This window comes from Pteropus alecto, unplaced genomic scaffold (genome assembly GCF_000325575.1).
Source record: "Pteropus alecto unplaced genomic scaffold, ASM32557v1 scaffold7, whole genome shotgun sequence".
Lineage (NCBI taxonomy): Eukaryota > Metazoa > Chordata > Mammalia > Chiroptera > Pteropodidae > Pteropus > Pteropus alecto.
In genome coordinates this window covers 10,897,718-10,912,328 of record NW_006494614.1, presented here as the reverse complement: position 1 = coordinate 10,912,328, position 14,611 = coordinate 10,897,718, and the positions used below count along the sequence as shown (strand labels likewise).

The window sequence follows — 14,611 nt, the reverse complement described above, 5'->3', positions numbered from 1 at the left end:
TTAAAATATGATCTGAAAGACAAAAGTGAACTAAGTTAATTCCAGATGGAAGTTACCAAATATAGTGGCACATAATTATTTTCAAGTTAACGATAACGAAACATATAAATCGAGCTATGGCTTTGTCTATAGGTCATAATATTACTAAAGGCTCACACACAAAGGAAACATATTTACACTACCAGTCCACAAAAGCCTATCCTAGGACTGTGCCAAGGGCACACAAGGATTTTCAAAGTACATAAAAAACTGGGCATACACATACAGTACAAAGCAGCCAAAAGGCATTTCCCTGTAGTCACTTTCAGGAAATGTTTCAAGATAAAAAGCAAAAATAAAAATAGTTTGAAGTCCCTTGGAATCTTGGGTTAATTTATTATTCTTAAGGCCTAGGCTTTCTCCCAACATACTTTGCTGGGCAGAAAGAAGCACTTCCAACTAAAAGCAATCACTCAGCCCCAATTTTCAATACAATTTGCTTTTGGTTAAAAGTCCCACGTTTCTCAAGGTCTAAACGTATAGTATGATCATATTACAGGACTCGGGAAGAGCATTTTCTTTGTTGTTGACCCTGCTAGGGAAACAGGTCTTGACTCAGCCAAAGTGGCGTTCTTGTGGGTGATTAATGACAGGCCTAGATCTCGCCCCAGTGACATCCATCCCCACCCCCCATTCCCCACCCCCTCTGTACTAAAATCAGCCATGTCTGAACTGGAGGAGGGGCTGCTGCCTCGCCTCAAACCACCCAGTCCAAGAGTTAATAGCTGCAACCAATCGATTCGGGGAGATAGACATCGAGGCTCGAGTGAAATGCGACCCTTCTCTCGCCTGAATGTATAATATCGCCCTCTCTGATCATTTCCGCTGGGGCGCTCCAGACTACGAAAACACTCAATTCCAGTCATTCGACCCAAAGAAAAAGATCTTCCTCTTTCCCACAATACCCGGCAAGGCAGCCACTACCCACCCCACCTCCTGAACCCCTCGCCCCGCCCGCCCCCTTCACATCAGGCCGTTTCTATTGTGTCTCCGAGGCTGGAGGAGCTCCTTCGCTAACAACGAGGACGAGTCCGGCACCCTCACCCCTGTGGCCGCATCCCGTGCTGCGGAACCCCAGTCCTCTTGCCCACCCTAAGGTCGCGCGCGGGGCCGAGTCCCACCTGTGGTGAGGCGAGAGGAGACATCGCCGAAGGGGGACGGCTCCATTCGAAGATACTTCTGCGGCGAGGCAGCGGCGGCCGAGAAGGAGGCGGCGGTGGCCGCGGCCGCGGACGACGGGGAGGCGGCGGCCGAGGTGGGCGCCGACAATGGCGCACATCGCCTCCGCTTCGGGGACGCCGGGCTCAGCAGCGGGTCGAAATCCAGAGTCCTTTTCAGAGTGGCTCCACACGCCATTGCCGGGGCAGCTGAGGTGCCGGGCTCGGGTGGGGTTGGGAGGGGTGACGGGAGGGGAGGGCGAGGGAAGGGGGGAGAGCGGGGACTCAAGGAGAGCCTAACCGACGGACTCAAGAGCAGAAAGGCGAGCGGCGGAGCGCCGGTGAGGAGAGCCGCCGCCGCTGCTGCAGCTTCCGCGGCAGGGACAGTGGCCCGGGTCGGTACGGGAGGGAGCAGGAGGGGCGGTGTCAGCAGCTCACGCCAGCCGCGTCGGGGGCCTCTTCCGCCTCCTCAGGCGCGGATCCCCCGGGAGAAGCTCCTGCCACCCCCGCTGTCCGTTCGAGCTTTGCGCCGCGCCTCAGGCGCTCCTGCCCTGAGATCGGCTTCCTTAGGAAGTCGGTATCAGCTCCGTGAAGTGTGAGGCTGGAACGCGCCTCCTAAAAGGCCCGAGTAAGGTCGGAAGCTCGAGAGCGGCGGTCGATGAGGAGAGATTGCAAGGCGGCGGCGGCGTCAGGAGCTCCTGCAAACACGTCCAGCCACTTCCCCCTCCAGCGTACGACTCCTCCACCCGCCGCTGGCCCCAATATGGCGTCAATAACAACGCCGCCGATTCAAATCCTGCGGCGTCAGGGCGCGTGCGCATAGGGGTGGCCACCCCAAGTGTGCATTTTGGGAGTTGTAGGTTTTCGCCGTGCGGAGGAATACGTGTGAAAAGCGGTTAGGGAGGAGTCACGGAAACTACGACTCCCGTCATTCAAGGCGCGCGATTCCGAGTTCCGGGTTGGAATTTAAATCCCCCTACGCGACTTGTGTGTAAAAGGAACTAAGCAAAAGAGAGAGAGAGAAAAAGAAAAGCCTCTGAGAGAGTAGAAGAGAAGAAATCAAGCGAACCGGTGGAGAAAGCAAGCTTAAAAGACCTTTAAAGTTTAGGACAAAGTTGTCCTTCTACCGCTCCCACAGTGATTTAACAAGCAGGAAGTAGGAAACGAAACCAGCGTAATAGTCCAAGACAGATTAATTTCGGTAATACGAGTGCCCAAAACAAAACCTGTCACTTCGAAGGGCTAGGAAATAATATTATGAAATCTATTTAGGATTGCAAGAGAGAACAACTGTAATAGTCAGATTACAGGGTCCTTGATTAAACTCCATGCTTTGCCCTTCTCACATAGTTGCATCCAGTCAGTATTTCTGTGAAGCCTCCTTTACCCTGTAAATGAACAGGATCTGAACGGCATACAGAATCAAATTGTTTAGCTTTGAATGAAAAACGAGTGAGATAAGAAATTGTAATATATCTTGAATATTGGTGTGCACCTTGTGAACGGTAAAAATTAAAAGCATAATGAAATGTCTACCGAAGATGGACCCATTTTCTAAGCAGAGAAAATATTTCCTAGAAGTTGCACTTTTCATTGGGTACCTAAAATAAGAAATACAGCATTAATAAAAAATGAATTCATATAAAAACTGTTACCAGTCCTTTGCCTGTGGAAGCTATCACCAGTCCAGTACAAAACTAGTTATCTGTATAAATGCCATATTATCAAATGGTCTTAGATATCAAGTACTGGCTTCCAATTCTTATTTATTCCTGTCATTTATTAGTAACTAAAGGATATTTTGTACTGTTTTGTCTACTATTTTTAGACAGTAGTTTAACATTTATTCTTGTTTTATAGAATTGTTCAACACCTCAAAGATCAGCAGTCCTGATCACAATGTTTGCATCAATAACTAAGCTGTGCTAATTTTAAGATATACTGTTGAGAAAATATCTTTTGAAAAACATCAGCATTTAATGGAATAGCAGCTTAACTATGACACCTAATAGGTAAATTTTTACTAAATTCTAAACACTTCATGAAATCTATAAGGTAATCTATAAGGTAAAATTAACAGAATATATATTTTTTTATGTAAATGAGTAAGAAAGTTAGGTTAACCCATCAAAAGAAGCAACAAAACATTTATGTTCCTGGTAAATATTTTCTAAAATTAAGATTTGACCTTAAATTATAGAACTTACATCAGAAAGGGAGTGTTGTGAGTTGAATTGTATCTCCTCAAAATTCATATGTTGAAGTCCTAACTCCAGGTATCTCAGAATGTGGCCATATGTAGAAATAGGGTCATTTCAGATGTAATTAGTTGAGACGATGTATTACTTGAAATCCAGTATGACTGGTATACTTATAAAAAGGGAAAATTTGGACACAGACAGACAGAAATCTAGGTGATGAATCTACAAGCCAAGGAAAGCCAAAAGCTGGCAGCAAACCACCAGAAGTTAGGAGAGAGGCATGGAACAGATTCTCTTTCATGATACACAGAAAGAACTAATCCTGCTGATAACTTCATCTCAGAGTTCTGGTCTCCAGAACTGTGAGGCAATGTTTAAGCCATCTAGTTTATGAAACTTTGTTATGGCAGCCCTAGGAAACTAATACAAGGGAGGTGTGGTTATCATGTGAGTTATACTGGCCTGCCTGGAAAATTAGGAAAGAGTTGTATGTAAAGATGGTAAACTTGACATTTTAGTCATAATAACCACCCACTTGATCACCACTGCACAACATATCTGTGTAAGGCTCTCCGTTTTGATTATAGAGCGAAGGGTTGAGGCAGCCTCCCTTTCTACCAATGACTAAGGAGTCTGTTCAGAAGCTGAGAGGAACAAGAAACACTTCTCTATTCTCCTCTGTGTCTTTGCTCGGGCTCTCTGCTGGAGACAGAATTCACTCACATGTTTTGCCTGATTACTTACCCTTTAAGACTCAACCCAGGATTAACTCCTATACGAAGCCTTCCCCCAGTACTTCAAGGCAGAAGTAGAAAAAGACACCTACCTATCTGTATATCTTCATCATTACCCTCACCACACTGTAATATAATTTTCTGTTCATGAATCTGCCTCTCCCATGAATGTATTTAACTCCTTGCTAAAAGTATAGTACCTTGTACACTTCAACAGATATCTATTGAATGTTTGTTAAACATTTTTAATCACCCCATCCTCGTAGTTGCTCACCTTGTTCCTTAAGATAGGTATCTACTAAAACACTATAGCAACACTTTTAGAGTAGAAGAAAGTGATTGAAAGAAAAAATATCCTAAGAAAATATTTCTTAGACCAAAATTAAAAATAAAAATAATACCTGAAAGCCTATAAGTCTTAACATAGTTCAGAAGTGAATGTTTATATTGTTGATCAAGAGGAAAAGAAAACTGTATTTAGCACATTAATAAGTTGAATCAGATCACATCGATCTAAATATATAGTACAGCTGATGGCTCCAGTGACCTACACGGACTAGAATTGCCCTTGTTTTGTCGAAAAGGCACATAACAAGTTTTAAAAAGATTGAAATATTTAGAATAGTTTTGCCATGATCCAGCAACTATTTTCTGATTTATACAATCTCAGAACCCTCCGAAAAGAATCGAACTATTATACCAAGATGCTGGGCTTTGCTTGGTCCTAGACTTTTCTAACACCTCCCGAAATATTTTCCAGGATCTGATTCAGATGAATCATTCTTGACTAAAGCTAGTAAAAGTAGACATAGCTGGATGACACAAAAATCTCATCATCCTGAGCCTGAAAATCCTCTTCATACCATAAATCATTTTCAAACAATTATTCTGACGTCAAATAAAGATAAATGCAAATATCTAAGGCGTGGAGAGATGTTTGCTGACTCTGCATGCTAAGTTTAATCATAGGCTCAGCATTAGGAACAGGATTCACTTCAAATCTATATTCAGAACAAGCATTGCCTAGAGGCAAAAAAAAAAAAATTGTTTAATCACTGCATAAATGAGTGCAGTAGGGAAGACTAGACATTGTAATTCCTTGCACATAAGATTTTGCAGGCTGCCCGGAATCTCTTCTAAGCACCGTATGTGGAATACACTATTTTCCATTGTAGATATGAGGCTGGCTAATTTTACTGTGGTTTCATTGTTTTGGACATGGTCACTATTTTGAGTTGATTGGATAGATCATACAGTAATTAAAACTATATATCTGTGATGTCAAAAGATCACCTAGTCTAGTCCCCAGCCTCAATGCATGATTACCATGATTACTCATGGCAAATCAGTACATATCTGACTCTTCCTAAAGATTTTTAGGAACAACCTCCAAAATCCTGTTGTGAAAATGCAACTGCAAATTCTCTTATATCCAGCTTTAAGCTCTTCTCCATCAGAGGCTGATTTCTACTTGTACAGGCATACCTCGGAAATATTGTGGGTTCACTCAGATATCCTCCATAAAGCGAGTATTGCAATAAAACAAGTCATAGTCTTTTGCTGATGGAGGATCTTGCCTTCCATTGGTAAAAAACATACCTGTAAAGTGCAATAAAGCAAAGCACAATAAAATAAGGTATACAAAAAACTGTATAGTGTAGTATAAAGAATGATGCACTCCAAGAAATAAACCATGATTCATTTATCCTGAGGGACTTTGAAAGAAACCACAAGATGATCTCTGGGCAGTCAAAATAAGTTTTTATGAAGTCCTTATTTTAAAATTTACATACTTTTCTCAAATATCACCCTCAAGTGCCTGTATCCTTACTCTGAAATTATTTACTCTTACTTTATAGAAAAGTCAACCATGTTTGGGCTCTTATTTCCCAGCCCAAAACAATTAGAACAACCAAGTAGGAGAAGGAAGGGGAAATGAAGATGCTATACACTGACTACAACAAGCAATCATTGGACAGCAAAGAAACAGACTAACATACAAAATTCAAAAGGCAGAACAGCTTTGAGCCACTGAAGTATCTGAAGTATTAAAGCATCATATAATAATGGTAGAGTTGCCAGATTTAACAAATAAAAATATGGCACCCAGTTTAATCTGAATTTCAGATAAACAAGGAATAATTTGTTAATACAAGTATGTCTCACATATTGCCTTTGTTAATCTGAAATACAAATTTTACTAGGTGCCTTGTATTTTATCTGGCAACCCTAAATAAGACAGTGACCCCAAGTCATCGATAAAGCACAACCTATGTTTAATATGCAGTTCAAAACTGTGTAACCAATATATTAGAAAATGTTCCATTGATAGTTGTAAGGAGAATCAAAACTTTCAGTTGTCTGAAAATTTAATTTATGTGAACTGCTTTGAGCTATGTATGTTCGATTCACTGCAGAGTGCCAGGCATAAAATAAACATTTATACATTGGATGAATAGTGAAAAGCTTAACACAGTGTCCCGCAGTGGTGGGACGCCTCAAGCTGCCAAAGATCTTTCCTAGCCCCTCCTGGCCATTTAGTTTTAGAATTCCTTCACACCTTCTACTGCAGGTGTTAGTGCTGTTGTCCAGCTTGAATCCAAGCTTGACTCAGAGTTGACGTCACTGTCCACGTGGGGCTCCTGTTCCCGCTTGCGCTTCTTGTCCTGGGCTTCCATGATGCCACAATGAAAATTCTCTGATAAGGCTTTGTGAGAGAATGAGATGATGCCCATACTTCCCCAGAATTTTGAGCTTCCTCTGCAGGCTCATTGTTATAAGGGTCAGTCAGGTGTGTGGTGTGAAAGAAATGAAGAAACACGCCTAACTCTTCCCCCAAGAGCAGCTTTTCCAACTCATGCACTGATAACAAGCATCAGCCTGGGACCAATTATTGGTCACTTGCAGCCCTGGGGGCTCAATATTAAGGCTAGTACTTCATTGGGTTGCCCAAGAAGTTGCTAGATTTCATCTGAAACTTGTGTATCACAGTTATTCTTTGTGGTCCAATTAATCACCTCATCTTAAAGGAGACAGTCTGTGCTCTGAACAGAGTTTGCCTCTGAGCAGTGGGACATGGAGTATGTCTGTGGGAACAAAATGAACAGGACACTGTTCCCACCCTCAAAGAAGCTTACTTTCCATCTTATAAGATCATCTGAAGATTCTTTTACAAAAATCCCATTTATCATAATTAATTGAAAAATAAAATATAATTTTCTGGAAAAAATAAGTCATCTCAATTACTATCAATCTGAAAACTAAAAGCTAGTATATCTCAAAACAGTGCTTAGCACATAGTTAACCATTAGTAAGAGATGGCTATTATTATCATGCTAAGACAAACTCCAAAATCTCATCAAGTCTGAAGTAGTAGAAGAATTTCAACAGTACCTTCTCATTTATTAGACTGCCCAGAGGCAATCTCCATCCCCTGCCGCTGGGAGGGAACTCAGACAAGATCTAGGTTCCAAATCAGTGTAGTTGGGTTACAAGGTGTGCCTCACTTTAATCTCACTTAGGTAGAGTGTAGATTGGTAATATTTTGGAGGAACAAAAGTATTAATTATAGGGATCCCACCAGGGCCCAGGTGCTTTCTCAGTTTACCCTAATAAAAAACCGAGGTAGTAGTGTTAATCTCATTTTACTGTTAAACCTGTGGTTCATGCTTAAGTCACACAGTCTTAAATAGGTTAGAGTTGAGACTATTACCCAAGTTCATAAGATCCTAAAGGTGTGTCCTTGCACTCCGCACTGTTGACCTGGGCAGCAAAGAAACCTTGAAAGAAAGAAGATTCATTTAAAATTTACAAAGCATCATAATAGTAATAAGTAGCAAGTGGTCCATAAAAAAAGAAATTAGTTTTCAAGGTCAGTGTCAACATATAGTCTAGAAGTCACAAAAGAATGTATCCTATGACTGCTTCACTGTTTTGTTTCCCCATGGAACCTGATACTTGAGTACCAAGCTTTAAAAGATGATCGATTGTTGCGGTATCACGTTTCTGTTCTAAAGCAATTGTGAGTTCCGAGGGAGTATTATAGAATCACATGTGGCCCACATGACTTATTTTCCTTTCCTAAAAAGGGCTTTCATCATGTCTCCAAAACAGCTAGCTACAGATCACTAAAGTCATTCCTAAAACATATTAACCACATTTTTTATTTCATTTGCTAACAAGCAACTAACTCGAAGTTTAGGTATCTTTTATTTCTCTGGTTGTTTGCTCTTCAAAGTGTGATCTATGGCCCAGAAGTGTTGGCATCCCTGGGAGCACACATGGAGCGATTGAATCAAAATCTGCATTTTAACAAATCCCCCAGGTGATTCACATGCACGTTAAATTTGAGAAGCTCTGCTCTAGTTTACTTAGCCTCTTCTTGGCAGATGTGCTAATAACACTATGCCATGGTCCTCATGTGTGGGCCAGGTCCTCTGTGAGGCCACAGTAATATGAAGATAACTAAGATATGGCCTCTGTAATAGAAAATAGAAAAGTAAGGGGGCTAGGCAATCTAAAAACGGTCACCTGGATCAATGAGAATTCCTGTATCTAAATTTCTTTCTGCTTTGCAAAAGGGTGGAGTTCAGAATAGCTTTCAATAGAGACAACACACCTGAATTTGTGTTTGCTTTTCAAGAGATCGTAACCGAGGAAAGTAGTAAGAAGAAAAAGGAAAGATGCACGCATCTTTGATACTGCTAAACCATTCCTTCTTTCTCTAACACTTTGTAACACTCCAACAGAGATGAAAGACAGCTAGGCTTCTTAGAATCCACTTATTTAACAAACATTTATTGAGCAATCGCTATATGCACATCTCTGTGCTAAGTGCTCCAGTTACAGATAAAAATAACATGGTTCAGACCCTCATGGAACTCACAGGTGTGTGTGAACAAATACTACCCAAGTCTGAGTATGAGCAGAAGACTGCGGTTTGCAGTTTGAGAGGAAAGGACGAAGTCTGCCCGTTTTCTTTCCTCTGTAAACTTTGTAACATTGCTTTGATGGCGTGGGAATTCCTCTCAAGATTTTCTTTAGCACTTGAGATGCAAGTGTATGAATAAGAGATGGCTACATTCTTTAAAAGTGGAAATGGCCTTCATAAAGAACTGAAGCATAGTCATCTGCCATCCAACAATTTTTATCCTAAAATTATGCAACACATCATTCTAGCACTGTGCTCCATATCACTGCTACTCAAAGTGTGGTCTGTATGTTTGTTCCCAACCACAAAGAGATAAGTGTAAATATCAGCAATGGTGGTTTAGAAACTTCTATAGTAATTTGACATTGTCATAACAAGTAAGGGCATCACCAGAGGAACAGTCTTGTTGAACAAGTCACTATAAATTGAATGTTTGTGTCTCCCCCACCAAGTTCATATGTTGAAACTTAATCTCCAATGTGATAATATTTGGAGGTGAGGCCTTTGGGAGGTGGTTAGGTCATGAAGGTGGAGACTTCATGAACGGGTATAGTGAGTGCCTTTATAACAGAGACCACAGAGAGCTCCCTTGCCCCTTCTACCATATGAGTATATGGAAAGAAGGTGCTATCTGTGAACCAGAAGCAAGAAAGTCCCTTAATCTTGGACTTCCCATTCCCTAGAACTGTGAGAAATAAATGTTTATTGTTTTTAAGCTACCCGGCTTATGGTATTTTGTTACAGCAGCCTGAAGAAACTAAGACAAAAGGTATAATATAGTTTGGGTATTGAACTGGAATGAGTGAGTTGCATGTGATATTTTAAGGTTAATTTGTCAACTGTAGCCCAAAAATGTATTGTATAGAATGAAGAATTCATCTTGTTCATTTGTTTATCAAAGATAATTTAAATTTAACTATAACTTCAAAGGAGCAATTTTGGAACTGACTACTGATGGAGTGAAAATGAATGTTGAATATAGAACATCATGGTTTCATTTTAGATAAAAGTAAAAAATGAATATCTGAAGCTTACAGAAATTGCTTTAAATTCTCTTTTTCTTATCAACCTACCTCTGTGAAACTGGTTTCTCTACTATAAATGTTTTTTAAGGCAAACACAGAAATTGTTTAGAAATACATGATCCCCTTCACACAGTACTATCATCTATCCAACCTTGATTAGATAAATTAACACATGAAAACCCTTAAATTAATATATACGAAGTGTTTGTTTCCAGTATGCTTCTCAGCATTTAAAATGGAGAATTGTACTCAGGCTTTCAATGAACAGTGTACACATTTTTGTAACTTATTTTTTTATGTTTTTTTTCTCTGATTATCTTTATTGAAATATATGTCTATTGAATTTAATTTTAAAATGTGCATTTTGTATTTTCTCCTTTTTATTTCTTTTTCTAGTAATTCATTTTTTTTTTAAACAAAAGTATTGAACCACATGGATTGGGAGGAAAACCTAGTCCTTCGCCTCGAATAGTTTGAGAAAAAACTTCTCTGTAGTAACCTGACTATTAATGGCTGTTACTGTCTAACTCATTTGATGAAAAAGGAAGAACACTATTAGTTAATATGTATATGCTATTAAATACCTGTTCTGTGCTTTATCCTATTCACTCATTTGCTGTTATGTAATGAATTAAGTCTCATTGTATTGCCATATTACTGATGAGAAAACTGAGGCACAGAGAGACTGAGTCCCTTGCTCAAGGTCACACAGCTCTAAAGTGGCAGAGCGCAGTTCCAGAGTCCATGCTCTTATCCGCAAGTAGACATAAGACAGACACTGTCGTCATAGTCCTCTGCCAAATAACTGTGAGCTTACATCGGTCATTTAATCTGTGTGGGGGAAAAAAAGGAAGACATAGAAAGGATAACATAATCTATAATACGGTCCTTCCCATGTGACAGGCATTGAGCTGAGTGTCTCACATGCATGATCTTAGTGTCTCCATAAGTATGGGGTGATACAGGAGATGGTTTCAGGTAATAGGGAAGATGATTAGTGATGCATGGGCCAGGCAGAGGTCAATCGTGTCACGTAATGAGAAAGCTATATCTTCTTTAAGTCTCTGACTCCTGATTACATCTGGTACATTTTCTTTGGTGCAGGTCTTGAAAGACTTCCTAACATCAACTTACTTCTTTTTGTTACAAAAGGAGAGCAGGCCAGGCTTACCACTTTGGAAAAAGGTCTTTTTTGTTTTCAATGCACCTTAATTTTAGGGCAAGTTGATTTCCACTTATAGTAAGGATGTAAATTTTCCTTTAAAAATGCATTTAAGTTTAACAAGTGAGCTATGGAAAAATAGAGAAAGGATAATAGCATAGGTCTTACATGGACTTGACAAAAGTTATGACTAATAAAGTTTGGAAAGTACTTCATTATCTTTCAACAACCCACGTAAAGTAGATACTATGTTGTCTATTTTTAGGTAGGAGATCTGAGGTTTCGAAAAGTTCAGTAACCTTCTCAAAGCCACCATGTAGGATAGTGAGGAGCTGGTATTCAAACCTAGAAGTGTCTGCCTCCAAAAGCAGTGTCCTTATCCATCACATCTACCGCCTCTCTTCGATGACAACCATTCCTGTTTCCTCCCAGGGCTAGCACTCTTTGACTGTACTTCATGATCTAAGACATCACTTTCAAAGTGTGGTCCTTTCTGGCAGTGCTCCAGAAAGGCCCTCCTCTAGGAATTTTCATCATAATATGAAGACGTTTGTCTCTTTCACTCTTGGTCACTCCTGAGTGTACAGGGAAGTTTTCCAGAAGCTACATGACATGTGATATCACAATGCATTGAATGCAGAAGCAGATATGAGAATCCAGCTGCCTTCTATCAAGCCAGACATTAAAAAGATATACAAAATTGAAACAATGCCATTCTTCTCATTGAATCTTTTTTGTTTGCTTATTTTAGAAAATAGTTTATTTTAAATTAAAAATATGTGATTTATGTTAACATGTAACAAGTTCATTATTGTTATTTTTAAATGAATAAATAAATATATTATGCATTTCTCTATCTTAATTTCTAATACATTAAACATCAATACATAAAACCTACATAAACAAGTTATTTGAGATCGTCAAGAGTATAAACAGAATTTTCAGATGAAAAATATGTGGTGAGATAATATTTTTTAATAGTAATGGAAACTTTTTTCTCCCAATATTTCCATCCTTCCTTTCCTCCCACCACTCCGCCCCACATGCTCTTCAATCCATGAATCCCTGTGATTTGTTGCTTCAGTAGAGGAACATTACCAAGTAGAAAGCAGAAATAGTGTCTAATTTTTGTTTCCAAAAAGCCTAAACCCATTAAGGAAGTTATGCTAGCTAGGTGCTTTGAAGCAGTAATATCAAAATACAGCATGTGCCACTGAGAAAAAAATAATAGCAATATTGAAAGAGGGCAGCTTCCCTTTGACTAGAAAAATATTTCTCACCTCTTGAGGGTGTGAGGAAGAACAACAAAAGAAGAGAGATTAGAACAGAAAGGACAGGACTGGGTTGAGGGGGCCAGGAAGATAGAAACCAGGTACTGCTTAGCCACAGTGGGGAAACTTCATTGTCCAGGAGTCACGTGGGACCTGGGAACTGCCACTGCCTAAATCCAGTGTCTCTAAGAGCCAGCTCCTCTTCTCCATCCCCATGATCATCTGTAGGAGTGACTACATCTGATTCATCCAACCTGGACAACTGCACCCTCAAATCATTCTTGGCCCATGAGAAGCCCGACGGAGGGTGGCTGGGCCCTGTGTGAAGTGGGGATATTTATAGTATCTAACTCTAAGGGTTGATGTTAGGAGTAAATGAGCTTACATACACACACACACACACACACACACACGTGTGAAATGCTTTGAATGGCAAACTCTTTGTAAGTGTTGGCTCTCATTTTTATAAAGGAGGCAGACCCTGGGTTTGAGAAGGTGCAGTGGTGTGGAAAGCCTGTGTTAGAGGGGCTAGCCTAGAGTAGAGGTGAGTGAAAGCATCTTTGAGATGTAGCTTGTGCAGCCTTCAGAGCTCACTTATTCAGCAAAGTGTCCCAGCCCATTGGAAATGGACAACAAGGCATCTCCGCATGTGGCCAAAAAGGCTGCCAGCAGCTAGGATATGTGCGCTTCTTATTCTGAGAAAGACAAGCTTCTGAAGGTGGCAGTCAGAGACGGCCTGGAGCCATGATCTTGGAGACCACAATTCTACCCTAGAGATCAATGGCACTTTAGTTCTAGGTTCTAGGCACCCAGCTGGATCAGCCTAGGCAGCAGAAGGTAGAGCAGAGTCAGAGAGCAGAAACTGAAATCCTGATCCACCACTTTCTAGCTGAGTATTCTTGGGCAACTTAGTAAACCTCCCTAAGCCATAGTTTTCTCATTTGTAAACTTGAGTAATAATATACCTACTTTACCAGTTAAATAATATAATGTAGCATATGCAAAACACTTAGCAAGTACATACTAAGTACTCAATAAATGGAGCTTTTGCTAAGGTAAGGTGTACAGTCCTTAAGTAGGGTATACAGTCCTGAGGTAGGGAGCTGAGTGGCAGCAGGAGTCTGAGTGTCTAATCGCATGGGGAATCCTTGAAGAACAAATCAAAAGACCACAGACCACTACTGTGAAGACACATTTGGCCCATGGTGCAATTTTTATTTCAGCTTCTCTTTAAGCTTGAGAATCAGATTTCTTAGGACTCCTTTGGGCTTCTTAGGAACCATGAAAGGGGAAAATTAGGATCGTAATAATTTTTCAAAATCATCTTCCCCCCCAATATTCTCATGATGAAGAATTTGTGATACTACTTATCTTAACAGAAGTCTATTCACACCAGCTTAAGGAGAGAGAGCTTTCTTACAGGCTGGAGAATTGAAAGTACTCAAGGCCACAGGCCCTCGTCTCTGCTTTCAAGGCATCCCTGCTTCTGTCTTTTCTCTCCGCAGATCTACTTTCCCTTCTTTATGATGCGTGTGACCAGAAATGGCTGACCCAGCCAGCTTTGCATCATTTTTCTTGTTTAAACACAGCAGACTAGAGACGCCCTGCTCTCAGATCCAAATTCCCAGGAGAGGAAATTTGTTGGCCAGCTAGCTCTTGTCACATACCTGGACCTGCTATTGTCAACCAAATTGTGTATATATGGGGTGGGAGAGGGAGGAAACTGAAATGAGAGGTACAGATGCACAGGTTCAAACAACTCAGAAGAAGAAAACCAAATAGCTAAGGAACACCTGAAAAGATAGTCATTTTCATTAATAGTCAAATAAATGCAGATTAGTACAACAATGTGAGGTGTTCATTTTTTCTTTTTGGACCACCAAATTAGTGATGATAAAAATAAATGTAGTCTACGGCCATGCCGCCCTCAACACCCCTGATCCCATCTGCCCTTGGAAGATAAGTGGGGTCGGGTCTGGTTAGTACTTGGAGGGGAGACCACCTAGGAAGACCGGGTGCTGTAGGCATAAATAAAATAAAATAAAATAAAATAAAATAAAATAAAATAAAATAAAATAAAATAAATAAAATA

General features: G+C 40.4%; 1 protein-coding gene and 1 pseudogene across 1 annotated transcript in view; one reads left to right on the top strand and one right to left on the bottom strand.

Moving 5' to 3' along the window:
* AKIRIN2 (akirin 2) overlaps positions 1-1,971 on the bottom strand; it is an 18,933-nt gene extending 16,962 nt beyond the window's left edge. The window contains exon 1 of the mRNA XM_006926324.3: positions 1,161-1,971. Within this exon, the coding sequence (XP_006926386.1) occupies positions 1,161-1,395 (235 nt within the window). The 5' untranslated portion in view covers positions 1,396-1,971. The remainder of the gene's footprint in view (positions 1-1,160) is intronic.
* A 12,456-nt stretch (positions 1,972-14,427) lies between these two features.
* Positions 14,428-14,546, top strand: LOC112474827 (annotated as a pseudogene).
* Positions 14,547-14,611: the final 65 nt, after the last annotated feature.